General features: G+C 39.7%; 1 protein-coding gene across 1 annotated transcript in view; it reads right to left on the bottom strand.

Annotated features, from left to right (window-relative positions):
- Positions 1-25,041, bottom strand: part of pds5b (PDS5 cohesin associated factor B) — a 233,973-nt gene that overhangs the window by 26,952 nt on the left and 181,980 nt on the right. The window contains exons 25-29 of the mRNA XM_087988236.1: positions 19,903-20,107; positions 15,046-15,160; positions 11,300-11,432; positions 9,825-9,944; positions 439-501 (exon numbers count right to left, since the gene is read on the bottom strand). Coding sequence (XP_087844362.1) covers positions 439-501; positions 9,825-9,944; positions 11,300-11,432; positions 15,046-15,160; positions 19,903-20,107 — 636 coding nt within the window. The remainder of the gene's footprint in view (positions 1-438; positions 502-9,824; positions 9,945-11,299; positions 11,433-15,045; positions 15,161-19,902; positions 20,108-25,041) is intronic.

Raw genomic sequence — 25,041 nt, 5'->3', positions numbered from 1 at the left:
CATTATGCAGACATGTGGGGAATTTGGGGCAATTGCTCTGGATCTCAACATGGACATATTTTCACCTATGCCTCCCAACAGTCTTAGGAGCAATGTTTAACTTGTTAATGTAACTGTTCCCAAATTCTGTCATGCAATAAACTACGCCTTGTTAAGATAACAAGAAGCTTGTCAGACGCATTAGCGGCTATTGCTCGACCATAGTAAATTAAATAGATTTTCAGCCCCAGTCAAGGGCAGAGGGGGATGGTGGCAGCATCCTGCTTACCCAAAATACCACACAAGTACAGAAGAATTAAAGAAAATTCAAAGGGCCACAGTTTCTGTGGTGTGCAGATTAAAAATTAAAGAAGAATTCAGCATAAAATTTGTAGATTTGTATGAAGGGATGTAGCAGATGTTTACAAGTATATTAGAATTTTTCAAAAATCACATTACCTTGCCAGGTGTAAAAAAGGCTTTCATCTCTGAAGGTAGATAATTTTTGCTATTGTTGAAATTCTGAAAAACAAAACAAAACAAAAAACTTGAGAAAGTTTTTATTTTAAGCAGACTTCACTGGAAGTAGCATTGCATAGTAAACTGGAAAAAATTATGCAATTTTCTACCTTGAAATCAGCATCTGTGAGGTAATCATGTGTTACTCCACAGAAATTCCAAAACAGAAGTACACTTGGGAGCAAAATAAAACACAATATGAATATTCAAATAGAGCTCTCTACCTGAACAACAGAAGAGTTACAAGTTTGAAAGATGTATTGTTCTATTTTGAACTATGAGCTAAACTAAAAGTGGCATATCTTCCTCAAACTTAAAATTGTTGTTGAGAATCAACATGCAAGTGCAAGTTTTGTAATTACCTAATGCTTTCTCCAAACCAACTGGAGCAATTATAATTAATATTCCTTATGAAGCCCATACTTTCAGATAACAACAGTCAGACAAGGGTGTCTGAGCTCCTAATTTTGTGATACGCTGCTACACTCTCCAACATTTTGGAGTATACCAAAGCTTCAATTTCCCTCCAAATTATTCACAATGATAACAACATTTAATTTCAAAGCACGACAAAGATTAAACAAAATTAGTAACAGGCCTACATTCTACTTAATGTCAGCACTGTATTCTAGCAGATTTTATGCAGAATTACAGCAGTTCCCAATTTTCACTGCACATTTCATTTTCAGAATGTTATTGTTAATCATATCTTGCTGAAAACCTTTTTAATGGGCCTTTCATCCCATCAATTCCTCCAATACTATTTCCCTATTAATACAAATTTCCTTCAGTTCCTCCCTTTCACTATACCCAACTTTCCCCAACATTTTTTGGGACATTGCATGTTGAGTCTCAAGTACTGTTTCAAGTTTTTGTAAGATATGCCAGTTTTACCAAATTAAATCAATAGCACGAAACAGATAGGGTCAGAGTGTTGAATCTGTGTGGGTAGAACCAAGGAACTGCAAAAGGTGAAAATAAAATCATAGTTGGAATTACGTATAGGTCTCCCAATGGTACCCGGGAGCTGGGATGCAAGATACACCAAGAGATAGAAAAGATGTGTAGGAAAGCTAAAGTTACAGTGACCATGGGGGATTTCAGTATGCAGATAGACTGGGAAAAATCAGGTTGGTAGTGGATTGCAAGAAAAGAAATTTATGGAATGTCTGCGAGATGGCTTTTTGGAGCAGCTTATGTTAAAGCCCACAAGGGAATGGGCAATACTGGACTTAGTGTTGTGCAATGAGGAAGACTTGATAAGAGAGCTGAAGGTGAAGGAGCCCTTATGAAACAGTAATCACAATATGATGGAATTTAATTTAAAAGGAAGATGATAGAATCAGAGGTAACAGTATTACAGCTAAATAAAGGCAACTACAGAGGCCTGAGGGAAGAGCTGGGTAGAACTGACTGGGAAAAGAGCCTCGCAGGAAAGTCAGCAGAAGCAATGGCAGGGGTTTCTGAGAGTAATTCAGGAGACACAGCAGAGATTCATCCTGAGGAAAAACAAACATGGTACGGGGAGGATGACTAGGGAAGTCAGGGACAGCATAAAAACAAAAGAGAAAGCATATCATGTGGCAAAGGACAATGGGAAACCAGAGGATTGGGAAGCTCACAAAGACCAACAGAGGGCAACAAAAAAATGAAATAATGAGGGAGAAGATTAAATAGGAGGGTAAGCTAGCCAGTAATATAAAGGAAGACAATAAGAGTTTCTTTAGATTTATGAAGGGCAAAAGTGGACATTGGGCTGCTGGAAAATGACACTGGGAGAGGTCGTAGTGGGGGAACAAGGAAATGGTTATTGAACTGAATAATTATTTGGCATCAGTCTTCATGGTGGAAGACATGAGTCATGTCCCAAAATTTCAAGACAGTGAGGGGACAGAGTTGAGTATGGTGGCCATCACCAAGGACAAGATGCTAGAAAAACTGAATGGCCAGAAGTTAGTTAAATCACCTGGACCAGATAGACTGCACCACAGAGTTCTAAGGAAGAGAAAGCAGAGGCATTAGTGGTGATCTTTCAGGAATTGCTAGAATCAGGGAGGGCTTCAGAGGACTGAAAATTGTTAATGTGACACCCCCGTTTAAAAAGGAAGTAAGGCAAAAGACAGAAAATTACAGATCGATTAGCCTAACCTCCGTCGTGGACAAGATCGTGGAATCCATTGTAAAGGATGAGATTTCTGAATATTTGGAAGCGTATGGTAAAGTAGGGCAAATAGGGCATGGTTTCATCATGCCTGACAAATCTGTTAAGAGTTCTTCGAGGAAGTAACAAGCAGGTTAGACCAAGGAGAGCCAATGGATGTTATCTACCCGGACTTCAATAATGCTTCTGATAAGGTGATGCACAGGAAGCTGATTAAAGATAAGAGTTCATGGTGTCAGAGGCAAGGTGCTGGCATGGATAGAAGTTTGGATATCTGGCAGAAAGCAGAAATTGGGGATAGCAGCGTCCTTCTCAGGATGGCAGCCGGTGACAAGTAGTGTTCTGCAAGGCTAAGTGTTGGAATCACAACTTTTCACTTTATACATTAATGATCTAGATGAAGAAATGATTTGTTAGGCATGATCTCCCCTTGATGAAACCATGCTGACTTTGCCCTATTTTACCATACACTTCCAAATATTCAGAAATCTCATTCTGGCTACATCTGCAGATGATACAAAGATAGGTAGCATGACAGGTAGCATGAAAGAGGCAGGGAGGCTGCAGAAGGATTTGCAGAAAGTTAGGAGGGTGGGCAAAGAAGTGGCAGGTGGAATGCAACATGGGAAAGTGTGAGGTCATGCACTTTGGTAGGAAGAATATAGAGGCATCGACTACTTTCTAAACAGGGAGAAAATTCAGAAGTCTGAAGTACAATGATATTTGGAAGTTCTAGCCCAGGATTCTCTCAAGATAAACTTGCAGGTGGAGTCTATACTTCCATTGCTTTGCCTCTAATTTCCTGTTTAATCGCTTCTCCAACATTACCACTACAGTTAGGAAGGCAAAAGCAATGATGGCATTTATTTTGCAAGGACTTAAATATACAAGCAGAGGTGTACTTCTGGTCAGACCACATTTGGAGTATTGTATGCAGGTTTGAGCCCCATATCTCAGGAAGGATATACTGGTACTAGAGAGTGTTCAGAGGAGGTTCACAAGACTAGTCCCAGGAATGAAAAGCTTAACATATGAGGAACATCTGGGTTTATACTTGATGGAGATTAGAAGGAATGGAGGAGGGGGGGTGGAAGAGATCTAATTGAAACATACACAATACTGAATGGCCTGGACAGAGTAGATGTCGGAAAGATGTTTCCATTGGTAGGACAGACTAGGACCTGAGGGCATAGTCTTAGAGCAAAGAAAGTCCTTTTAGAATGGAGATAAGGAGCAACTTCTGCCAGAGAGTGGTGAATCTATGGAAATAGATAGGTTAAGTATCAAGGGTTACAGAGAGAGAAAGTGGGAGAATGGGGTTGATACACTGATCAGCCATGACTGAATGGTAGAGCAGACTCGATGGGCTGAATGGCCTGATTTCTGCTCCTATGTCTGACAGCCTTATTATTTGTATTGGCAATTTCTTTGTTCCTCATTTCTGACTGTAAGGGAACTACATTTGTCTTCACTACTGTTTCTCTCTTTACATTCCTATGGAAGATTTCAGAGTCACTTTGTATATTCCCAGCATGCTTACTCTCATACTCTATGTTCCATCCTCCTTTCCTGAAATCTATCTGTTCCCAATTCTCAAGTCTGCTGCTCTTTTTAGTCCAATTGTATGTCCCTTCCTTGAGTCAAATATTAAGCTTCATTTTCTTGTTGCCATAGTCAGGCCATCTTTCCAGCTTTACTTTTGTGCCAGATAGGAATGAACAATTGTTCAGTTCTTCCATGCATTCTTTAAATGTTTGCCAATGCCTATCCACAGTCTCCACTTGAAGTAATATTCCTCAATTTATCACTGGTGAAATGCACCAGCTATCAATGTAGTTTCCTTTTACTTAGATATAGGACCCTGGTTTCAGGGTCAATTATTTCACTCTCCAATGTTGTGAAGAATTATCATGTTATGCTCATTTTTCCCTGTGGGGCTCAAACAGTTTGATTGCCGATTATTCTTCTTTCATTACAGAATACCTAGTGCAGTATGGTTGGCCTGTTCTTGTTGGTTCATTAACATATTGATCGAGAAAACCATCATCTTGGACACAATGCACGAATCCTTTTGCTATTGCAATATTACTGAATTCATTTGCCCAATCTATATACAATTTGAAATTATGCACAATTACAGCTGTACTTCTACTGCTTTGCCTCTAATTTCCTATTTAGTCCCTTCTCCTACATTACACTAGAGTTTAAAGGGTCTATATATAACTCCCATAATCATTTTCTACCTCGCGGTGTTTAAGCTTTACCCACTGATTCCACTTCGCTGGAGCCAATATCCTTCTTCACTATTGCATGAGTGAACTCCTGAAATAACAGTGCTACCCCACCAGCTTTTCCTGTTTGTCTTTCCTTCCTAAAAACTGAATATCCCTGATATTCAGTTCACATCTTTGGTCACTCTGCAGTCGCATCTTCGTAATCCCAAATATATTATATTTGTCTATATATATTTATGCCAGTAATTCATCAACTTTGTGGTGAATGCTCAGTGCATTAAGACCTAAGGCCTGAAGTCTTACCTTTTTAACATTTAGTCCTGTTCACAATATTTGGTATTGTGACGTTGTTTAAAACTTGCCTTTAAATTCTCCGCTTCTCATTTTTCTCATTTCCCATTCTGTCTTTTGTTTTTGTCCTTGTTTCCCTCTCTTCTATCACCCTCTATTGGATCCCAACCTACTGTAAATTTAGTTTAAATCCTCACCAAACACGCTAGCAAATACTCCCTCAGGGCACAAGTTCTGGTCCTGCCCATGCTTGCACTGGTCCCACCTGTCCTAGAATGGGTCTCAATGGCCCAGGAATCTGAAACCCTGCTCCTTGCAGAATAACTCCAGCCACACAATTAATCTCATATATCCTGACATTTCTGCTTTATCTCGGACATGCCTCAAGCAAGCCTGACAGTAGTCCCTTCTTCATACTGAGGATACATTGCATTGTGTTGTGTTGCACTATGTTAAATGGAACTAATGTTAAAGAGATCTAACAAGTCAAGACTGAATTTCCACGGAGGTACTGCGGATATTAAGCAACAAAATTATTAATTAACCACAACCTGCTAACCTCAAAGTCTGCACATTCTTTAAATTTTCATTACCACCAGCCAGGAGATCAACTCGAGTTCAAAGAAGCGTGTGGCAGGTCAAGTCAGCTGCAGCACAGAGCATACCTTCGAATGAGGCATCAACCTAGGACTATTTGCATGTTAAAGAGTGAAAGCAGTGCGCAAAAACAGGGCTGTGAAATCCACAGATGGTGGACAAACAATTAACAGGAATTGCTGCTCTACAAAAGATCCTCTCCCTCAATAAAATCAAAATATAACAGTTGCTGAAAATCCAGAAAGAGAGAATACTGGAGAAACTCAAGAGGTATGGCAGCATCCATGGAGAGTGAAACATAATTAACGTTTCTAGTCTGGTTTTACTTCTTCAGAATGGTATTTTTCGTTTGTTTCACCATCCTTAAATGACCTTTAGTTCAGGCTAAAGCATTTCAGCCAGAAACGAGACGATGGTCCACATTGTTCTCATCTTGATGTCCGCAGCACGAATGATGTCAATATTCAACCAACTTGATTCATTCCATGTGATCGTCAAGAAATGGCTGGAGGCACAAAAGATGGGTTTTGACAAGATAGTGGCAATAGTACTGAATCTCCTGTGTTCTAGAACTTGCCACACCACTAGCCAAGCTGTTCCAATACAGCTCACAAAACTGGCATTTATCTGGCATTGTGGAAAATTACCCAATTATGCTGTGCACAAAACGGGAAATATAAGGCAAATCTGAACCAAACTACTGCTGCCCTATCAGGCTACTCCCCAGCAATAAAATGATGGTCAACAGTATTACTAAACAGCACTTACAAAGGAATAATTTGTTCAGTAGCACTGTTTGGCTTCTGCCTGTGCAATTAATTTCCTGGTTTCATTAGGGCCTTGGTCAGAACACGAACAAAAGAGCTGGACCCGAGTGTCTGCCCTTGACATCAAGGCAGTATTCAGCAGACTATGGCATCAAAGAACTCCAGTTAAACTAGAGTCAATGGGAATCAGAGGGTAAACATCCACTGGTTGGACCAATAGTTCGCACAAAGGAAAACGGTTGAGGTTGTTGGAAATCAATCATCTCTGCTTCAGTGCATCCCAGCAGGAGTTCCTAGGTCCAGCCACTCCATCAATGATCTTCCAACCATTACAACTCAGAACTGATGATTGCATCATGTTCTGGGCCAAGCATTAATACACCAACACTGACAAGTCCCTGTTCACTGCAGCAAGAACTGGACATCATCCAGATCTGGGCTGACCAGTGCTAAGTAACATGCACATCATACAAGTGCAAGGCCATGCCAATCTCCAAAACGAGTCTCACCATCTTTCCTCGGCATTCATTAACATTATCATTGGTTCAATCCACCACATCAAAATCACGAAGTTACCATTAAAACAAATTCAACCAACCAGTCATATGCACACTATGGATCAAAAGCCAAGACTTCTACAGTGAGGTAACTCACCTCATGTTGTCCCTGTGCTTGTTGACAATCTACAAAGCACAAACGTGTGATGGAATGCTTTCCACTTCAGTGGATAAATGGAACTCCAAAAGTACTTCAAGAAGCTTGACGCTATCTCAGACAAAGCAACGTGCTCAACTGGCACGGCATCCGCAACCTTCACACTCATGCACATTGGCAGCAGTGTGTACCATCTTCCAGATACATTGGAGCAACTCACCAAAGCTCCTGTGACAGCACTTTCCAAACACATGACCTCTATGGTCTCGAAGGACAAGAACAGCAGATACATGGGAACATCACTGCATGCGAGCTTCCCTTAAAGTCATACAACATCCTAACTTGGAACTATATTGTCATTACTTAATGCTGCTGGTTCACAATCTTGAAATTCCTGTCCTAACAACAGTGTCTGTGTCCTTGCTTCAAAAGATTGCAACGGTTCAAAACTGCAGCTCACTATCACCGTCTCAAGGATAATTGGATATGGGCAATAAATGTTAACACCCACATTCTCCAAATAAATATTTAAAAAGCTTAATTGGAAGGGACGAGGTGATAATCTAAACCCCAGAGTAAAATTAGATCATTATTATGTTAAAGTAAGATACTCAAACTCAGAAGGTCATAGCAGCAATGGGATAGGAGCTATAGGCCATACTAAGTTATTTTAAAATTTTAGTAAATAAAGTGCAGAACCTCAGCCGTAAAGCGTACTCCATTCGAACACTTTAGACTTGGATGTTTCTGCACTTTCCTGCTAAGTCAAATTGATATGAAGATCCATTCTCATTGATCAAAACAAACAGCAGACAGGGTCAGGATATAGGCAAGGGGCCCAGGTATTGTTCAAGCTGAAAGTTTAACTTGCATGTAAGGCCAAACTACATTCCAGTAATACAACAAGCAAGAACTGAAATAGAAGACAGATTAGAGGAGGAAGAGTAAAGGAAGCAGATGACTATATGATAGCAGGGTGGTTGCTTTTCAAACTGGAGGCCACAAGGATCAGTGCTGGGTCTCCTGTTTTGTCATTAAGATAAATGATCTGGATGTGAACATATGATATTTCATTAATAATTTTGCAGATAACACCAAAATTGAGCCGATGGGCCATGGAGTGGCAGACAGAAGTTAAACAAATGTGAGCTGCTGCATTTTGGAAAGGCAAATCAGGACAGGACGTGTACACTTACTGGTAAGGTCCTGAAGAGTGTTACTGAACGAAGAGACCTTAGAGTGCAGTTTCATAGTTCATTGAAACTGCAGTCGCAGATAGACAGAACATTGAAGGCTACATTTGGTATGCTTGCCTTTATTGGTCAGGGCATTAAGTATAGGAGTTGGGAGGTCATGTTGTGGCTGTGCAGGACATTGGTTAGGCCATTTTTGGAATACTGTGTGAAATTCTAGTCTCTCTGCTCTAGGATGTTGTGAAACTTGAAAGGGTTCAGAAAAGATTTACAAGGATGTTGCCAGGGTTGGAGTGTTTTGACTTTTTTTTTATTATTATTTCTTCATGGGATGAGGGCATTGCTGGCCAAGCCAGCAATTATTGCCCATTCCTAATTGCCAAGAGGACAGTTAAGAATCAACCATATTGCTGTGTGTCTGGAGTAACATGTAGGCCAGACCAGGTTAAGGATGGCAGATTCCTTCCCTGAAGGACATTAGAGAAGCAGATGGGTTTTTCCTACAATCGACAATGGATTCACAGTCATCATTAGCCTCTTACTTTCAGATTGTTCTGAGTTCAAATTACACCATCTGCTGTGATGGGATTCAAACCTCGATCCCCAGGACCTGGCTGGACCTCTCGATTAACATCTAGTGATAATATCACTAGGTCACTGTCTCCTCGGTAGGAGAAGCTGATTAGGCGGGGGCTATTTTCCCTGGAGTGTCACAGGCTGAGTTTTGACCCTTTAGAGATTTATAAAATCATGAGTGGTGAATAGCCATGGTCTTTTCCCCAGAGTGGGCGAGTCCAAAACTATACGGCACAGGTTTAAAACGAGAGGGGAAAGATTTAAAAGGGAGCAACCTTTTCACATAGTGGGTGGTGTGAGTGTATGCAATGAGCTGCCAGAGGAAGTAGTGGAGACCGGTACAATTACAACATTTAAAAGGCATCCGAATAGGCATATGAATAGGAAGAGATTAGAGGGATGTGGGCCAAATACTGGCAAATGGGATTAGATTAATTTAGGATATGTGGCTGGCATAAACGAGTTGGACCGAAGGGTCTATTTCCATGCCATTCAGCTCTATGATTCTATGACCAAGCATAGAGATGGTCAGCCAAGGCCCTCCACCTGACCCATCACCCAAAGCTCCACATGCACAAAAACCTTTTGGAGAATGACTTCAAGCAGGTCAGAAATATGTTTGTGCAAGCATGATGTAATGCAATATGATATTTCCTTCACACGATCCTTTTCGGATTAATGCATTAAACTGGAAAAGTATTGCAAGCTGATACACATGTAACTGAACACCTAATATGTATTCATTTGTTTTTGTTAAAATGCAATTAAGATATGTATATTTAGTTATCGATGAGCAGAGAACCTTTTCTAGATAATTAAGTGACACTTACTAAAATTCATCAAGTGTACACACCTTATCAGGATGAGTGAAATATTTAGCAGGTAGGACTGGGTCTTTTGGAGACTCCAGGCTGTATGTCGTACTTTTAGAGATGATAATGTTCATCGCAACATCACAAACAGTGTACAACTTCTAAAAAGAAACACAGATGTAAGCTTTGCAGATTAATTATGTTCAAAGTACATTTAAGTTACCAAGTGGATGTTATCTAGACATTTATCTGAACATAAATAATATTTCTTGATAGTATTGTTAAATGGTTACTGATATAGATATTGACCAAAGTATTCACAGAGAGCAAGCAAGCGAGGTGGTGGTGGGGGGCACGAAAATAGCGTCTGATTGCCGTAGAAGTCAACCTTCTTCTTCTGGGAGCTATCTGAACAGCAAATCTCTTACAAGCTAAAAATGTGAGTTCACAGATCAAAAGTGAGCTGTGAGTTACATTAGCAGTTTTCTTTAAGGGTCTCAGGGGCAAACATTAACTAAAGAAAATAGCATCTACGGAACATGCGTGCATTTGGCAATAGTAAACAAATTCAGCTATGCAACTTCAGCAGGAAGCTTAGCTTGGAGATATGGGCAACACTTTACGGTGGTTTGAGTAACTGTTAAGGGTATTGCTGAGTAAGAAGGGGTGGATCTTTCACTTTGATATTGGTAATGATATTCTTCCAATAGTTCTTATAATATAGTTCAAGGTTTTCTTTTCTGCAATGAGCTTAAGTTCTTTTGTTAGAAAAGTACACTGGCAGCAGTATTGAGCTCCATGATATGCATTTAAGTGTATGTTCCATTCTGGAATCTGACTTATCCAATATTTCTATCAGCTGGGAACTTATAGTGACACTTCAACAATGACTCAGGAGTACAAAATTTACAGGGGACTCATCGGATGATGATGAGCCATTTTCCTTAATGGGGTCACTACCGGGCATAGATATAAAATAATTGGTAGAAAGATTAAAAGAGGAGTTGATGAGGAATATATTCACTGGTGGATGTCTGTAGCTTTCTGCCTTAGAGGGTGGTACAGTGAAACACATTCATCACATGTGGTCTTGTATCCTTCGAGCTGCACAGTGGGAAGTCTGGATAACTACTTTTCACCTAGCATACACACAAAGGAACAAATTGCTTTCTTCTGTGCTAAAAATGTCTAAGATTGTTTCAATGTGTTCATGCTTGCATATATTTCAAGTTGCCATTCTCTGACTTGAGCACAGGAGGTTCTCATTAGAACGAACCAACTGGTGGTCATTTAACCTGAGAGTCTAAAACCTCAGGAAGAGGGGAGAAGTTGGAAAGGGAATCCTTCAAGGTAACCTCAGCTGGTCATGCTGCATCTCAGACCAAATGTCCAGCCAACAGAACTGAACGGACCCCTCTGTATATGTTATCACAGTAAAATAACACGCTACTATCTAGAAAATCTCAAATGCTTTATATGAATTATTCAAAATATTTGCAAAATATAAAAGACGAACCTCATTCATCTTTGGGTCATCTGGGCCCTGAACATCTTTTGTTTGCTTTATGTTTTCCACCATTTTTCTGATAAAAGCATGGCTGTTGTTTTCATTCTTAACCATCAGTATTTCAAGCATAAACCATAAACATCTATCAAAAATCAAGAAAGTGACAAATTATCATATTTCTTAAAAATCTAATTTCTGAAATAAGATGAACAACTTCCAATTTTAACAAGACTAAAACTCACATACTCATTTCTGGATTGAAGTGGAAGCAAGTAATAAAACAGCAACTGAAAACTTCCATTTATTTTAAAACTTTCAATACAAAAAAAGTCTTCATAACCAATAACATGACCTATTCTTTCAAGCCAGTAGGAAATCTATTTGGTGGTCATGTGAATCACTGTTCAGCTTTCAAAACATTCCCATGCAATGGCCCTCAAGTGAAATATTACTGGCAGCTTGAAAATTGCAGCTCTCATCTATTTTAGTCAACTTCCTCCCACCTCAAAAGAATAAAATCCTTCAAACGGAAACCACCTCACAACAGTTATGACAATCAAATGACAACTATTTGTATGCAAATAGTTAATTAACTGGATATGACGCAATGTGGGACATTTGAGAAATGTGTTAAGTTTATGTTAACATGAACTCTTTCTTTCCTCGAATTGGCTGGAATTATCATTGCATCTTTTCAGATGCAGTCCCAAATAATAGAAAAAAATAGAAGCAATATTCTGCCCACTACAATTTAAAAAATTCAATCGGTACTTCTTTTAATCTGAAGGGTTCAGTAGCGGTTATTCCTACTCTAGGCTACATTATGGATTTAAGAATATATGTAGGTCCTGTGCTTTACAAGTGTGAAATCTTAATCTCAACATCCAAATCAGAATCAGGAACTGTCCACAAGAATTCCATTATCCAGGACTCAAATACATTTTTTAAATAAAGAAGTTGCATATTAAAATTAGTTAACCAATACATGATTATATTGTCCTAAAGGGATAAGGAAATTATTTTTACTTTTGTCACATTTTAAAAGGTCAACCACGTTCTGACAATTAAGTGTAAAAAATGTGCTGAACCTTTAGCATTTGCTAAATTCTAAAAGGGCATCATGAAAAATAAGTTTTAAGAATGAGAGCTCACTTATTTCAACTAAAACTCCCTCTTTGAGTTTTAAAAGCTCATGGCTAAAAGCAATATCCTATTGTTAAGATGAAAATTAATTCTGACTTGTCATCATTCACAATGTCAACTCTGATTTGTTTCCAAAGAGTCTGCTTTAATTCCAGCAATTTTCACTGCAATGAATAGAGCCATGTTGAGCTAAAAGCGAAATATCATTAGTGAAATGTAAAGAGTGGGGAATACCAACTACATAACTGATAAATTAAATCAAATATGACAATGATGACAGGACATGTGATGTGTTGTTGCAACATGAGGAAACTGCTGGAAATACATCGGTGATAAGGGTTTGCAGCTTGAGGAACTTTAGATCCAAGGTGAGGAGCTGGAGTGTGAACTGCAGACAGCACACCACACTATTTCCTCAGTGATGGAAATAGCAATGTAGTAGCGGTGGAATGGCATAATGGATACTGTGCCATGCAGCCATGAGCAAAAGTCCTGAAGATTGTGTTGCCTGCCTGATACCAGAAGCAGTTGAATAGTACAGGCTTGTACTAGTTGCAATTTATAAAAACCAAAAAAAAGAGTCTTATTTCAAACACACAAGACTTGACAGGATACATGCTGAAAAGTTGTTTTCCCCGTGGGAGAATCTAGGACCAGAGGGAATCATCTCAAAATAAGAGGTTGCATGTTTCAGATTGCAAGAAGTAATTTCTTCTTGCAGAGTGTTGGAATTCTTATAGAGGACTGTCAAGGCTGGCTGTTTGTTAAATTCAAAGCCGTGATACACAGATTTTAATCAGTAAGGAAAATCATGGATTATAGCAAAAGACAGGAGCCTGGAGTGGAGGATTATCAGATCAGCTACTATCTCACAATGGCAGAACAGATGCAACGAGCGAATAACCTAATTCTGTTCTTACATCTTATGGTCTTATTATACTTCGAAGTAACTAACTGGTTGTGAAACACTGAAGAAATATAAATTAATTAGTTATTGCAATCCTGTTACAATCATGACAGGAACATACAAATTAGGCGCAGATAGTAGGCCATTCAGTCCCCCTGCTTTGCTGTTTGACAAGACCAAAGGAAATGAATGTGACATCAATTCCACCTTCCTGCAACACAGAGGAAAGTCAACATTGTGGGTTCAATTCCCACATTAGTTGAAGGTATCATGAAGGACCCTCTTTCTCAATCTCTCCCTTCACCTGAGGCATGACGATCCTCAGGTTCGACCACCATCAGTCATCTCCCTCAGAGAGAGCAGACTATGGTCTGGTAGGATTATGGCAACTTTACCGATATCTTTTGATTTCCTTGTCAATCAAGAATCATTTCAAAATAGAAGTGCATTTCAATTTTGTGATGAAAGATGTATAATTTATATATACACATACTATCATTTTTGATAATGTGGAGTTCTTCCAGAACAGTAGCCTAAATCCAACATTGATCATAAAGGAAGTGACTGCAGACTCCTGTACTGGTAATGGAAAGCTGTTTATAATTTGGATTTATTGTATGCTAAACATTTCAAGCTATTAGCTTCATTTCCAGTTCAGATGAACGTAGAATTGTGCAACTTATTGAAAAAAAATTATTTTAGAAGACACCGAAGTGGTTTTCAATTTCTCTCCTAGCTGCAGTTCACAGAGGAGGGTAATAAACTTCTGTCAGCATCTGTGGAGAGAGAAACAGAGTTAAAAAGTTTCGAGTCCAATACAACTTCTTCAGAACCAAAACGAGTTGGAAAAAGTTGCTTTTTAATGCTGTTGGTGGAGGAGGAGAAGGACTGAGTAGACCAGATTAGAAGGGTGCCTAGACCAAAAGACAAAGAGGTTGTTCATAGGTTAGACCATTTTCTCTTACACCTTCATGTGTGCCTATTTTACATTTCTATCAATCCTTTCACAACCTCTTTCCCTTTTGTTCTCAAATTTGTTCTATTCACTCCTCCTTCCCATATGTCAAAAACATAACCACCACCTTTTCCAAACTCTCTTAATTTTGAAGAGTCATATCGAACTCAAATTGTTAATTCTGTTTCCCTTTCAACAGATGTTGCCAGACCTGCTGAGCTTTTCCATTACTTTGTTTCTTTTTCAGATTTCCAGCATCAGTGGTATTTTGCTTTTAACAAAATTTCATTCTGTTGTTAAAAAAAATCTGTAGTTTGTGTGGATAGGTTTCAGTGACTAACCATTACATTAACTAACTGAAGAAAACAGAAATGGATGCACAGTAATTTGGGAAATAAGAATAAATATTAAGAGGATTATAAATAAAATGCTAAGTAGTCATAGTCTACCAGACTATGGGGCTGCTCTCAGAGAGATAACTGGTGGTGATTTAGCCTGAGGGTTTCCACACCTCAGGAGAGGACAGAAGATAAAAAGGATAATCCTGAATAGAAACCTCAGCTGGTGCAGGGATTGAACCCATGCTATTGGTATCACTTTGCTTTGCAAACTAGCTGTCCAGCCAATAGAGCTGACCAACTTTAGGATAACATATACAGAATAAGCACACAGATATTGGTTTGTAAACCAACAATTAAGAATTATTTTGTTCACACTGCAATGTAACAGTATAGATAGATGGCCACTTACTCTTTAATATCTTTCAGCTGCTCAATATCCTGCACCTTTACATAATCTGGATCATGCGCAAGGAGGTGAATAGTGTATGGAACAACATACTCAGGTAGCAAAGATAACAGTTTTTCTGCAGTCACATATTAAGAAAAAAATATTGGGTATTAGTTTTGAAATAAAATATTCAGGGAAAAAGAGAAATCACTCAACTACTACAGCAAGTCTAAGTGTCATAAGTTCTGACTTTACTCACTTAGTTTAAATATTTTCCCCTGAGGTGAGTAATGGACTGGTCGCAGGAAATGTCAGTGGTCAGCATCTTTTACAGACAGTCCAAACTTAAATTCAATATATTCCAGAGTAGCTGGAGGGCGTTCCGAAGAGATTTACCAGAAAGTTGCTCAGTAGGGAAGGTTTGAGTTCTAAAGAAAGGCTGGATGGGCTGGGTTTTTTTCACTGGAGCTTAAGCAATTAAGAGGTGACCTTATAAAAGTTTACAAAGGTTATGAGAGATATAGATAGGGTTAATAGCAGGTATATTTTCCCGAGAATGGGGGATTTCAAGGCTCTGGGGCACATGTTTAAGGTCAGCAGAGAGAGATACTTTAAAAAAAGATACGAGAGGCAAATTTTTGTTACACAGAGGGCGGTTCATGTGTGGAATGAACTTCCCGAGGAATGGATGCATGAGGGCACAAATACAACGTTTAAAAGACATTTGGATAAGTACATGAATAGGAAACATTTGGAAGGATGTGGGCCAGGTGCAGGCAAGTGAGACTAGCTTAGTTTGGGATTATGTGCAGCATGGACTGTCTATTTCTGTGCTACCTGACAACATTTCTTTCTCATCTCAGATGTCATTTACTTTTTTGCTTACTCTTCAAGGCAATCGCCTCAACTTTGTCATTACTTGCTGCTAACATACAGACCACATAGACTCCAGTTTTACACAGTTTTAACATTAAACTTTTAACTCAACTTTCGTGCAAAGCCACAAAATTTCTTTAAAATTATACAAAAAAAAATTATAATTTATAAAGCTAATAAAAAAATGCTAAAGCTTGTACTAAAATGAATAGATTACTATGCAGTATTAAGCAAGGTGACAACTATGAAGATTTCAAATAATGCATTTTGCACATCAGCATCCGAAGGAAAAGCAAGGGTGCAAGTTAGCTGCTTAGAAAAAAGGTTCCACAGTAGGAGGAAGGAAAAGAGGGAGAGAGGGACAGATCTGCTTTTTCCATTGACCATTCTTCATTTTATATGTTATCTTGATGATCTGTTCAACATTGGGAACTCCATTCAATTTTATATGATCTTCCATATCAACTTATTCATGTGTAATATTTTCAAGCAGGTGAAAGACCATCGAGAGGAAAATTTTCTAACTCGCTCCGTGTGCTCACAAATGTACTGATGCAATCAATACTGCCTGGAAGAAGAGCTTATTAGATGATAAAGTTAATCTATTCGTGAAGCAGCATGCAGTCTCAACTCTCAAACTAAATGGTAATATTTGAATTAATCTCAGAACAGCTTACAACCAATGTGGCCAGGTCAAACACATTACCCAATATAGTGCAAATTGGTACATCCATACTTCATCTTTATGCCCAGACTGACAGGAGACAGCGCTCCGCAGATAAGCAATGATTGATCATTTTTCAAAATTCAATAGATTCTGGAATAATTCCTACAGACTGGAAGCTAGCAAGTGTCACCATACTACTTACGAGGAGAACAAAAGATAAAACAGGGAACCACAGGCCAGTTTGCCTGACAACACAAATAGGGTAAATGCTAGAATCTATTGTAAAGGATGCGACAAATGAACAGTTGGTTAATAAAGGCTAACATTCCCAATTGGATGCTGCTGCATTTGTGAATTGAAGTTGTTTCTAAACATACTTATTGTGAGCATTTCAGAGGTTGTTACAAACAAAGTTAGTAAACCGCATCAAGAGACATCATATAACTGGATTTTCAGGAGACCGAAAAAAATCCCAAAAGGAACAAAGGAGTAATTCTCATGTTGGTAGACTGAATAGTGAGGGACCATAAAGATCAGTATTTGGGCCCCAGTCAGAGTGTATATCAATGATTTGGATATGGGGCTCAAATATAATATTTCCAAGTTTGTAGATAACAGGCAAAATGTGTGTTTGGTAGAAGTAGTAAAGCAGCTTCAGGAGGATTCGGACAGGCCTAGTGAGCAGTTAAGGTATGGCATACAGCATATAATTTGAAAAAAATGTTATGTCTTTCACTCTGGCATGAGGATCAGATGTGCAAAGTATTTCTTAAATGGCAAGATTTGGGAAAAAAATGTAGATGCACAAAGGGGCCTGTACATCATTATTAAGTCAATGAAGGCTAACATGCAGGTGCATCATACAATTGGGAATGTCAGCCTTTATTCGGAGAGGATTTCAGTAGAGTAGTGAAGCCTTACTTCAATTCTATAGGATCCTGGTAAGACCACACCTGGGAGTACTGTACGCAGTTTTTATTTTTTTTCTCCTCAGGAGAATATTACTGCCATAAAGGGAATACAAAGGCTCATCAGACTTTTTCCCCCAGAATGGAGAAAGTGAGGTCTGCAGATGCTGGAGATCAGAGTCGAGGGTGTGTTACTAGAAAAGCACAGCAGGTCAGGCAGCAGCTGAGGAGCAGGAGAATCGACGTTTCGGGCCAGAGCCCTTCATCAGGGAAAATGAAGGGCTCAGGCCTGAAATGTCGATTCTCCTGCTCCTCAAATGCTGCCTGACCTGCTGTGCTTTTCCAGCAACACACTTGACTTTTTTCCCCAAAATGGCAGGACTGTAGTATTAAGAGAGATTGGGCAAACTGGGCAAGTATTTTTTAGGCATTTCAAAAGAATGAAAGATGCTTAATGAAATCTACAAAATACTTAAAAATTTGTTAATGCAGGCAATATATCACCCTGGTTGAGGAGTCTAACACTAGAGGACACAACTTCAAAAGTCTTTGGAATTCTCTACCTCAGTGCTGTGGACACTAAGTCTTGGAGTGTGTTTAAAGTGGAGATTGATATATTTCTGACTACAAATTGCGTAAAAGGTCATGGCTATACAGTGGGCAAAAAGGCATGAGGGGTATTTGGTCAGTCATCATCGTATTAAATTGCAGAACTAGCTTGATAGTCCGAATGGCCTATTCCCAAGACCAAAGATCAAATCTAAACAATTGGTTTTCTTGGACTATATTACCTGCTGAAACCATACCCAGCTCATGCCAATCAAGGTATTTTGAAAACAGTACAGTCTGAAAAAATTGCTCTTCAGATATTGAATGAGGAGAAGTTGTTTAAAATCTGCTCCCGATTTTTAAGCCCACACTAGCAGTTGGTCGATGCATCAACTGCAACCCCCACAACAAAATCACCTTGAGTATATTCTAGCACATCCTATCCCAAAAGGGGAAAGAGGCAAAAATGGCAATAATAATAAAGTGGATACCAAAATAGTACACAATAGCGTCACTGTTAAAAATCTGATCAACCACAACTTCAGTCATCAAGTAAAGCTTATTAAATGCTATGTACCATGTACACTAAGCAGTGCAGCTGAAGGCACCATACAATTAATGGAAATATCCAAAATTAGAATTTTCTTACAATTATCTAAGTGGATAGGACAGTGAAGAGGGTGTTTGGTATGCTTTCCTTTATTGGTCAGAGTACGGAGTACAGGAATTGGGAGGTCATGTTGCGGCTGTACAGGACATTGGTTAGGCCACTGTTGGAATATTGCGTGCAATTTTGGTCTCCTTCCTATTGGAAAAATGTTGTGAAACTTGAAAGGGTTCAGAAAAGATGCACAAGGATGTTGCCAGGGTTGGAGGATTTGAGCTATGGGGAGAGGCTGGGGCTGTGTTCCCTGGAGCATCGGAGGCTGAGGGGTGACCTTACAAAGGTTTACAAAATTACGAGGGGATCCGATAAACAGGCAAAGTCTTCTCCGTGGGGTCGAGGAGTCCAGAACTAGAGGACATAGGTTTATGCCTGAAACATCGACTCTTCTGCTCCCCGGATGCTGTCTGAACTGCTGTGCTTTTCCAGCGCCACACATTTTGACCCTGGAGTCATCTATAGGCCAGACAAAGTAAGAATGGTTGACTTGTTTCCCCTAAAAAAAAACATTAAGTTGAGCCAGATGGGATTTTACAACAATTGATTGATTGTTTCATTGTCACGATTACCAGTGACAAGCTTTATATTCCAGCTTATTTAATTGAACACCAATGTCCAGGATTACTAGTACAATTGCCTTGAACCCTGGATTACTAGGATGAAAGGGGAAAAATATAAGAGAGACCTAAGGGGCAACTTTTTCCACACACAGGGTGGTACGTGTATGGAATGAGATGCCAGAGGAAGTGGTGGAGGCTGGTACAATTACAACATTTAAGAGGCATTTGGATGGGTATATGAATATGAATGGTTTGAAGGGATATGGGCCAGGTGCTAGCAGGTGGGACTTGATAGGGCTGGGATATCTGGTCGGCACGGATGGTTGGACCGAAGGGTCTGTTTCCATGCTGTACATCTCTATGACTCTATAGTTAATATTCTGAAGCATCTTGAATAGCTGCATGCACTTTTTAAAAGCCATTTTTGTTACCTCCGACACACCTTGATTCCAACCAAGATCTTCAAGGAGGAACATTTTCCACACTGAAATGTCTGAATATACTGGTTTAAAAAATAACTACCTGTTTAAAGATGATATATTTCAAGAAAAAAAAAGATACAACACATTCCTTCAGGGAAATAGGAGATGAAAATACTACAACTCCTTGAGACACAACAGGCAATTTTCTTGTCTGAAATTTGTTAATACCTACCACTCACTGCTGCATGTTGCTTTAAATACTCCCTCCGAATATTGATATTTTTCACCAGACATTGTCTGGCATGTGCTCTCCTTTCTTTTGCTGGGTCCTTTGCACAGAGTGAGAAAATTGCCATGTACTCTAGTGGTAGTCGTAGTTTCGCAAGTCCTTTGTTGAGCTTCTGTGCAAATATCTGCCTCACCTGATAACATTCATCCTGTAAAATGAACAATTGCATTGATATTGGCAAAAGAAAATAGCTAAGATTAAAAAAAATGAAATACTAAAACTTGTATCACAGCATACTCTATTTTACATTCATCATTGATGCACAACCTCCTCCCCACGTATACAATAGCTAACAATTAGAAGAGCAATGTTTTAAGATTTTACCTTCATGGAACAAATTTTCAAACATACACATTATGCAGTGAAGCAATTTGAAATCAGTTTATTCTTGGGACGTGGTCACACTTGAAAGACACTGAGGGCATTAGGGGCAATGGGGAGGGACAGTAGAATTATGTACTGCTGGACATCAGTGAACCAGATGGGACTTTTATGATAATTTGAAAGTTTTTGGTAATCTGCAAGCTTTCATGGCTGATTTTCACAAATTATTAGATTCAATAAATTTCATAACTTGTCATTACTCAATTTGAACACAGGATCTCTAGGTTGCTAGTCTAGTGCCACCACCTCATGGCAGCCCCTTTCAGCGATATGACCAATTTCAACTGTTTGTAGACCATAATGGCACGTACATAACACAATCTCTCTCTAATGACAGGGTTACTCTATTAATTAGAGCACTTCAGAATTTATCCCTATCAGTTATAGTGCACATTACACAATAAAAAGAAAAAAAACTCTTATGAAAAACTTCTTTGAAAAAGGAAATCTCTCCATAAATATAACTCAAACTCTTTTCAATCTAAACGAAACCCCTTCAGTGAGCCGAAGGCTGCCTCAAGGGCACTGAAAGGATAGGGAAGGTGATTCAGGAGATAAGTGACAGTAATAGGGTGGTTGTTATGGGGGACTTTAACTTTCCTGATATTGATTGGGAAAGCTATAGCTCAAGTTCGTTAGATGGGTCAGTGTTTGTTCAATGTGTGCAGGTGAGTTTCCTGACACAATATGTAGACAGGCCAACAAGAGGTGAGGCCATACTGGATTTGGTTCTGGGTAACGAACCAGGCCAGGTGTTAGAATTAGAGGTAGGTGAGCACTTTGGGGACAATGACCATAATTCGGTGATTTTTACTCTCGTGATGGAGAGGGATAAGTGTGTACTACAGGGCAAGAGTTATAGCTGGGGTCAGGGAAATTATGATGCGGTGAGGCATGACTTAGGATGTGTGGCTTGGAAAAGTAGACTCCAAGGCAAGAGTGTAAATGATATGTGGAGCTTGTTCAAGGAGCAACTATTGAGTGTCCTTGATAATTATGTACCTGTCAGGCAGGGAGGAAAGGGTCGTGCGAGGGAGCCGTGGTTTAATAAGGAATTGGAATCCCTTGTTAAATGGAAGAGGGCGGCCTATCTCAAGATGAGACGTGAAGGTTCAATTGGGGCGATTGAGAGTTATAGGGTAGCCAGGAAGGACCTGAAGAGAGAGCTAAGAGCAGCAAGGAGGGGACATGAAAGGTCCTTAGTCGGTAGGATTTGGGAAAACCCTAAGGCTTTCTATAGGTATGTTAGGAATAAAAGAATGACTAGGGTAGGAATAGGTCCAGTCAAGGATAGTAGTGGGAAGTTGCGTGTGGAGGCGGAAGAGATTGGGGAGACACTGAATGAATACTTTTCTTCAGTATTTACTCAGGAACAGGGCATTGTCGTCGATGTGAATACTGAGTCACAAATAAGTAGAATGGATGGCTTTGAGGTATGTAGAGAAGAGGTGTTGGAAATCCTGGAAAAGGTGAAAATAGATAAGTCCCCTGGGCCTGATGGCATTTATCCTAGGATTCTCTGGGAAGCAAGGGAGGAGATTGCAGAGCCATTGGCCTTGATTTTTATGTCCTCTTTGTCTACTGGAGTAGTGCCAGAAGACTGGAGGATAGCAAATGTGGTTCCCTTGTTCAAAAAGGGGAGTAGGGATAACCCTAGTAACTATAGGCCGGTGAGTCTCACTTCTGTTGTGGGCAAAGTCTTAGAGAGAATTGTAAGGGATAGGATTTATGCACATCTGGATAGGAATAATGTGATCAAGGATAGTCAGCATGGTTTTGTGAAGGGCAGGTCGTGCCTCACAAACCTTATTGAATTCTTTGAAAAGGTGACGAAGGAGGTTGATGAGGGGAAAGCGGTAGATGTGGTATATATGGATTTTAGTAAGGCGTTTGATAAGGTTCCCCATGGTAGGCTACTGCAGAAAATACGGAGATATGGCATTGAGGGTGAGTTGGAGGTTTGGATTAGGAATTGGCTGGATGGAAGAAGACAGAGGGTAGTAGTTGATGGCAAAGTTTCTTCATGGAGTGCCGTCACTAGCGGTGTTCCGCAAGGATCTGTTTTGGGACCATTGCTGTTTGTCATTTTTATAAATGACCTGGAAGAGGGGTTAGAAGGTTGGGTGAGCAAGTTTGCGGATGATACGAAAGTCGGAGGAGTTGTTGACAGTGAGGAAGGATGTGGCAGGTTACAGCAGGATATAGAGAAGCTGCAGAGCTGGGCAGAAAGGTGGCAAATGGAATTCAATGTAGCTAAGTGTGAGGTGATTCACTTTGGGAAGAATAACAAAAAGATGGGGTACTGGGCTAATGGTCGGATACTTGGTAGTGTGGATGAGCAGAGGGATCTTGGTGTCCATGTACACAGATCTCTGAAAGTTGCCACCCAGGTAAATAGTGCAGTGAGGAAGGCATATGGCGTACTGGCTTTTATTGGTAGAGGAATTGAGTTCCGGAGTCCTGAGGTCATGATGCAGTTGTATAAGACTCTGGTGCGGCCGCATCTGGAATATTGTGTGCAGTTTTGGTCGCCATACTATAGGAAGGATGTGGAGGCACTGGAACGGGTGCAGAGGAGGTTTACCAGGATGTTGCCTGGTATGGAAGGAAGATCGTATGAGGAAAGACTGAGACACTTGGGGCTGTTTTCATTAGAGAAAAGAAGGTTTAGGGGTGACTTGATTGAGGTGTACAAGATGATTAGGGGGTTAGATAGGGTTGACAGTGTGAACCTTTTCCCGCGTATGGAGTCGGGTATTACAAGGGGGCATAGCTTTAAATTAAGGGGGGGTAGATATAGGACTGAAGTTAGGGGTAGGTTCTTCACTCAGCGAGTCGTAAGTTCATGGAATGCCCTGCCAGTAGCAGTGGTGGACTCTCCCTCTTTATGGGCATTTAAGCGGGCATTGGATAGGTATATGGAGGATAGTGGGTTAGTATAGGTTAGGTGGGCTTGGATCGGCGCAACATCGAGGGCCAAAGGGCCTGTACTGCGCTGTATTCTTCTATGTTCTATGTTCTATGAATCAACAGTTCGGGCAAAATGAAGGTGACGAGAAAAGTGAAAAAAAATCCTTCACTTAGGCATCGTTCATTTAGACTCCTCAGCTACCCAAAACTAATACCTAGAAGATGCTCTGCTGATTATTAAGAGTAGAAAGTCAAACAAAATTAAATCTTGAACTTTTTTGCTGAAGTGATAACAGATCTAATGTCCCAAGACACTTACAATTATAGTTTTGTAGTTAGCCAAATACAAGATGACTGGAATGGTAACCAGTTGCTGATGACAAGTATCCTCTGTTTGCCAATAACTCAGCAACTGTTTAGCTTTTGGAGCCAGTTTGTGGCTGTGATAGCTAGAAGCCACTACACCACTCTTTGTCTCTGCAGTAAAAAGAGTACCCAAAGCCTGAAGGAAGTCAATTTATTTACCCTCACAAGTTGCTGTCATCTGTTGCTTATTAATTAATATGTCAGAGACTTTATAACTTGTGAACGAATCACTGCTTTCTGTAAGGAAGTGACAACACCTGAAGAGACAGATTGACGAACGGGTGTCCTGACAACTCCAAAGGATTACTGCAGCAAATCGTGTGGACATAGAGCACTGAACTACATTCCCAGTTTTTCTACACCAATGTTTTATTGTGTTTATTTGAATTCTGATCAACAGTTTATAGTTAAAATCTATTTATGAAAATTTACAATTCTTTATCAGTACAGAAGCTCAATCCATGCTTTGTCAACTTGATCTAAAAAAATGATTCAGGTAAATTGGTGTAATTTTATAAAATCTGTGGAGTTTGATTTCCAGTGGATTATCCCAGTGAGGCATGACAACGTAATGTCATGTGAAGAGCAGAAAAACTTGAAGAAGACTGAACACTAGCAAAGTATTTTAAACAAGACAAAAGAAACTTAAAACGCCATAGGCTTCATTTCCAGTTTAATTTGGATTCTAGAAGCAGCTGCCTTACCGCAAAGCCTAGATTTACATTTCCATCATACGGATTCTAATTTGGAAATTGAAATTAATGCTACTTTTAAGCCAGAGGCAATGTTATATGTAGTTTGTGACTAGATCAGGTGTTGTTACCAGTATAATGTGCTTATTTTAACAATTTTAAGGGTTCAGAGTCAAAGATTTGTCAAGAAAAGCATCACCTGCATTGCATGGCACTGCCTTTCAAGGTGGTGTGCTCGACCAAATTGCTGCTTAAGTATTAACAAGGTCAAAGAGAGGATAGGATTGAGACCAAAACTAAACAGCTGTTTTGCAGACTGGTTTTAACATAAAAGGAGCAGGAATAGGTCATTTTGCCCCTCAAGCCTGGCTCACCATTCTGCAAGTTCATTACTGATTTTCCCAGGCCTGAATTGCTCTTTCATGCCAGCTGCTCATACATTTTTGACAAGTTGAGGCTATCTCCCCCTCCTTATAGTTTCAGTGATCTAGCCTTTACCAGCCTCTGCGGTGGAAAATTCCAGACATTTGCTATCTTCAGAAGGAATTCTTTCACACCTTACTTTTAAATCAATGTCTTCTTATTTTGTAACTACAATTCCTTGTCCAAGATTTCCCCCATTAATAGAAACATTCTCTCAACATCCACCCTGTCAAGCCCTCTCAAAATCTTGTGTTACAATGATATCACCCCTCATTCTTTTAAATGTTAATGAACTTAAAGCAACAGA

The sequence above is a fragment of the Chiloscyllium plagiosum genome, unplaced genomic scaffold (genome assembly GCF_037043375.1).
Source record: "Chiloscyllium plagiosum isolate Xiang-an unplaced genomic scaffold, Cpla_swu_hap1 HiC_scaffold_6, whole genome shotgun sequence".
NCBI lineage: Eukaryota > Metazoa > Chordata > Chondrichthyes > Orectolobiformes > Hemiscylliidae > Chiloscyllium > Chiloscyllium plagiosum.
This window is presented reverse-complemented; position numbering and strand designations above follow the sequence as displayed.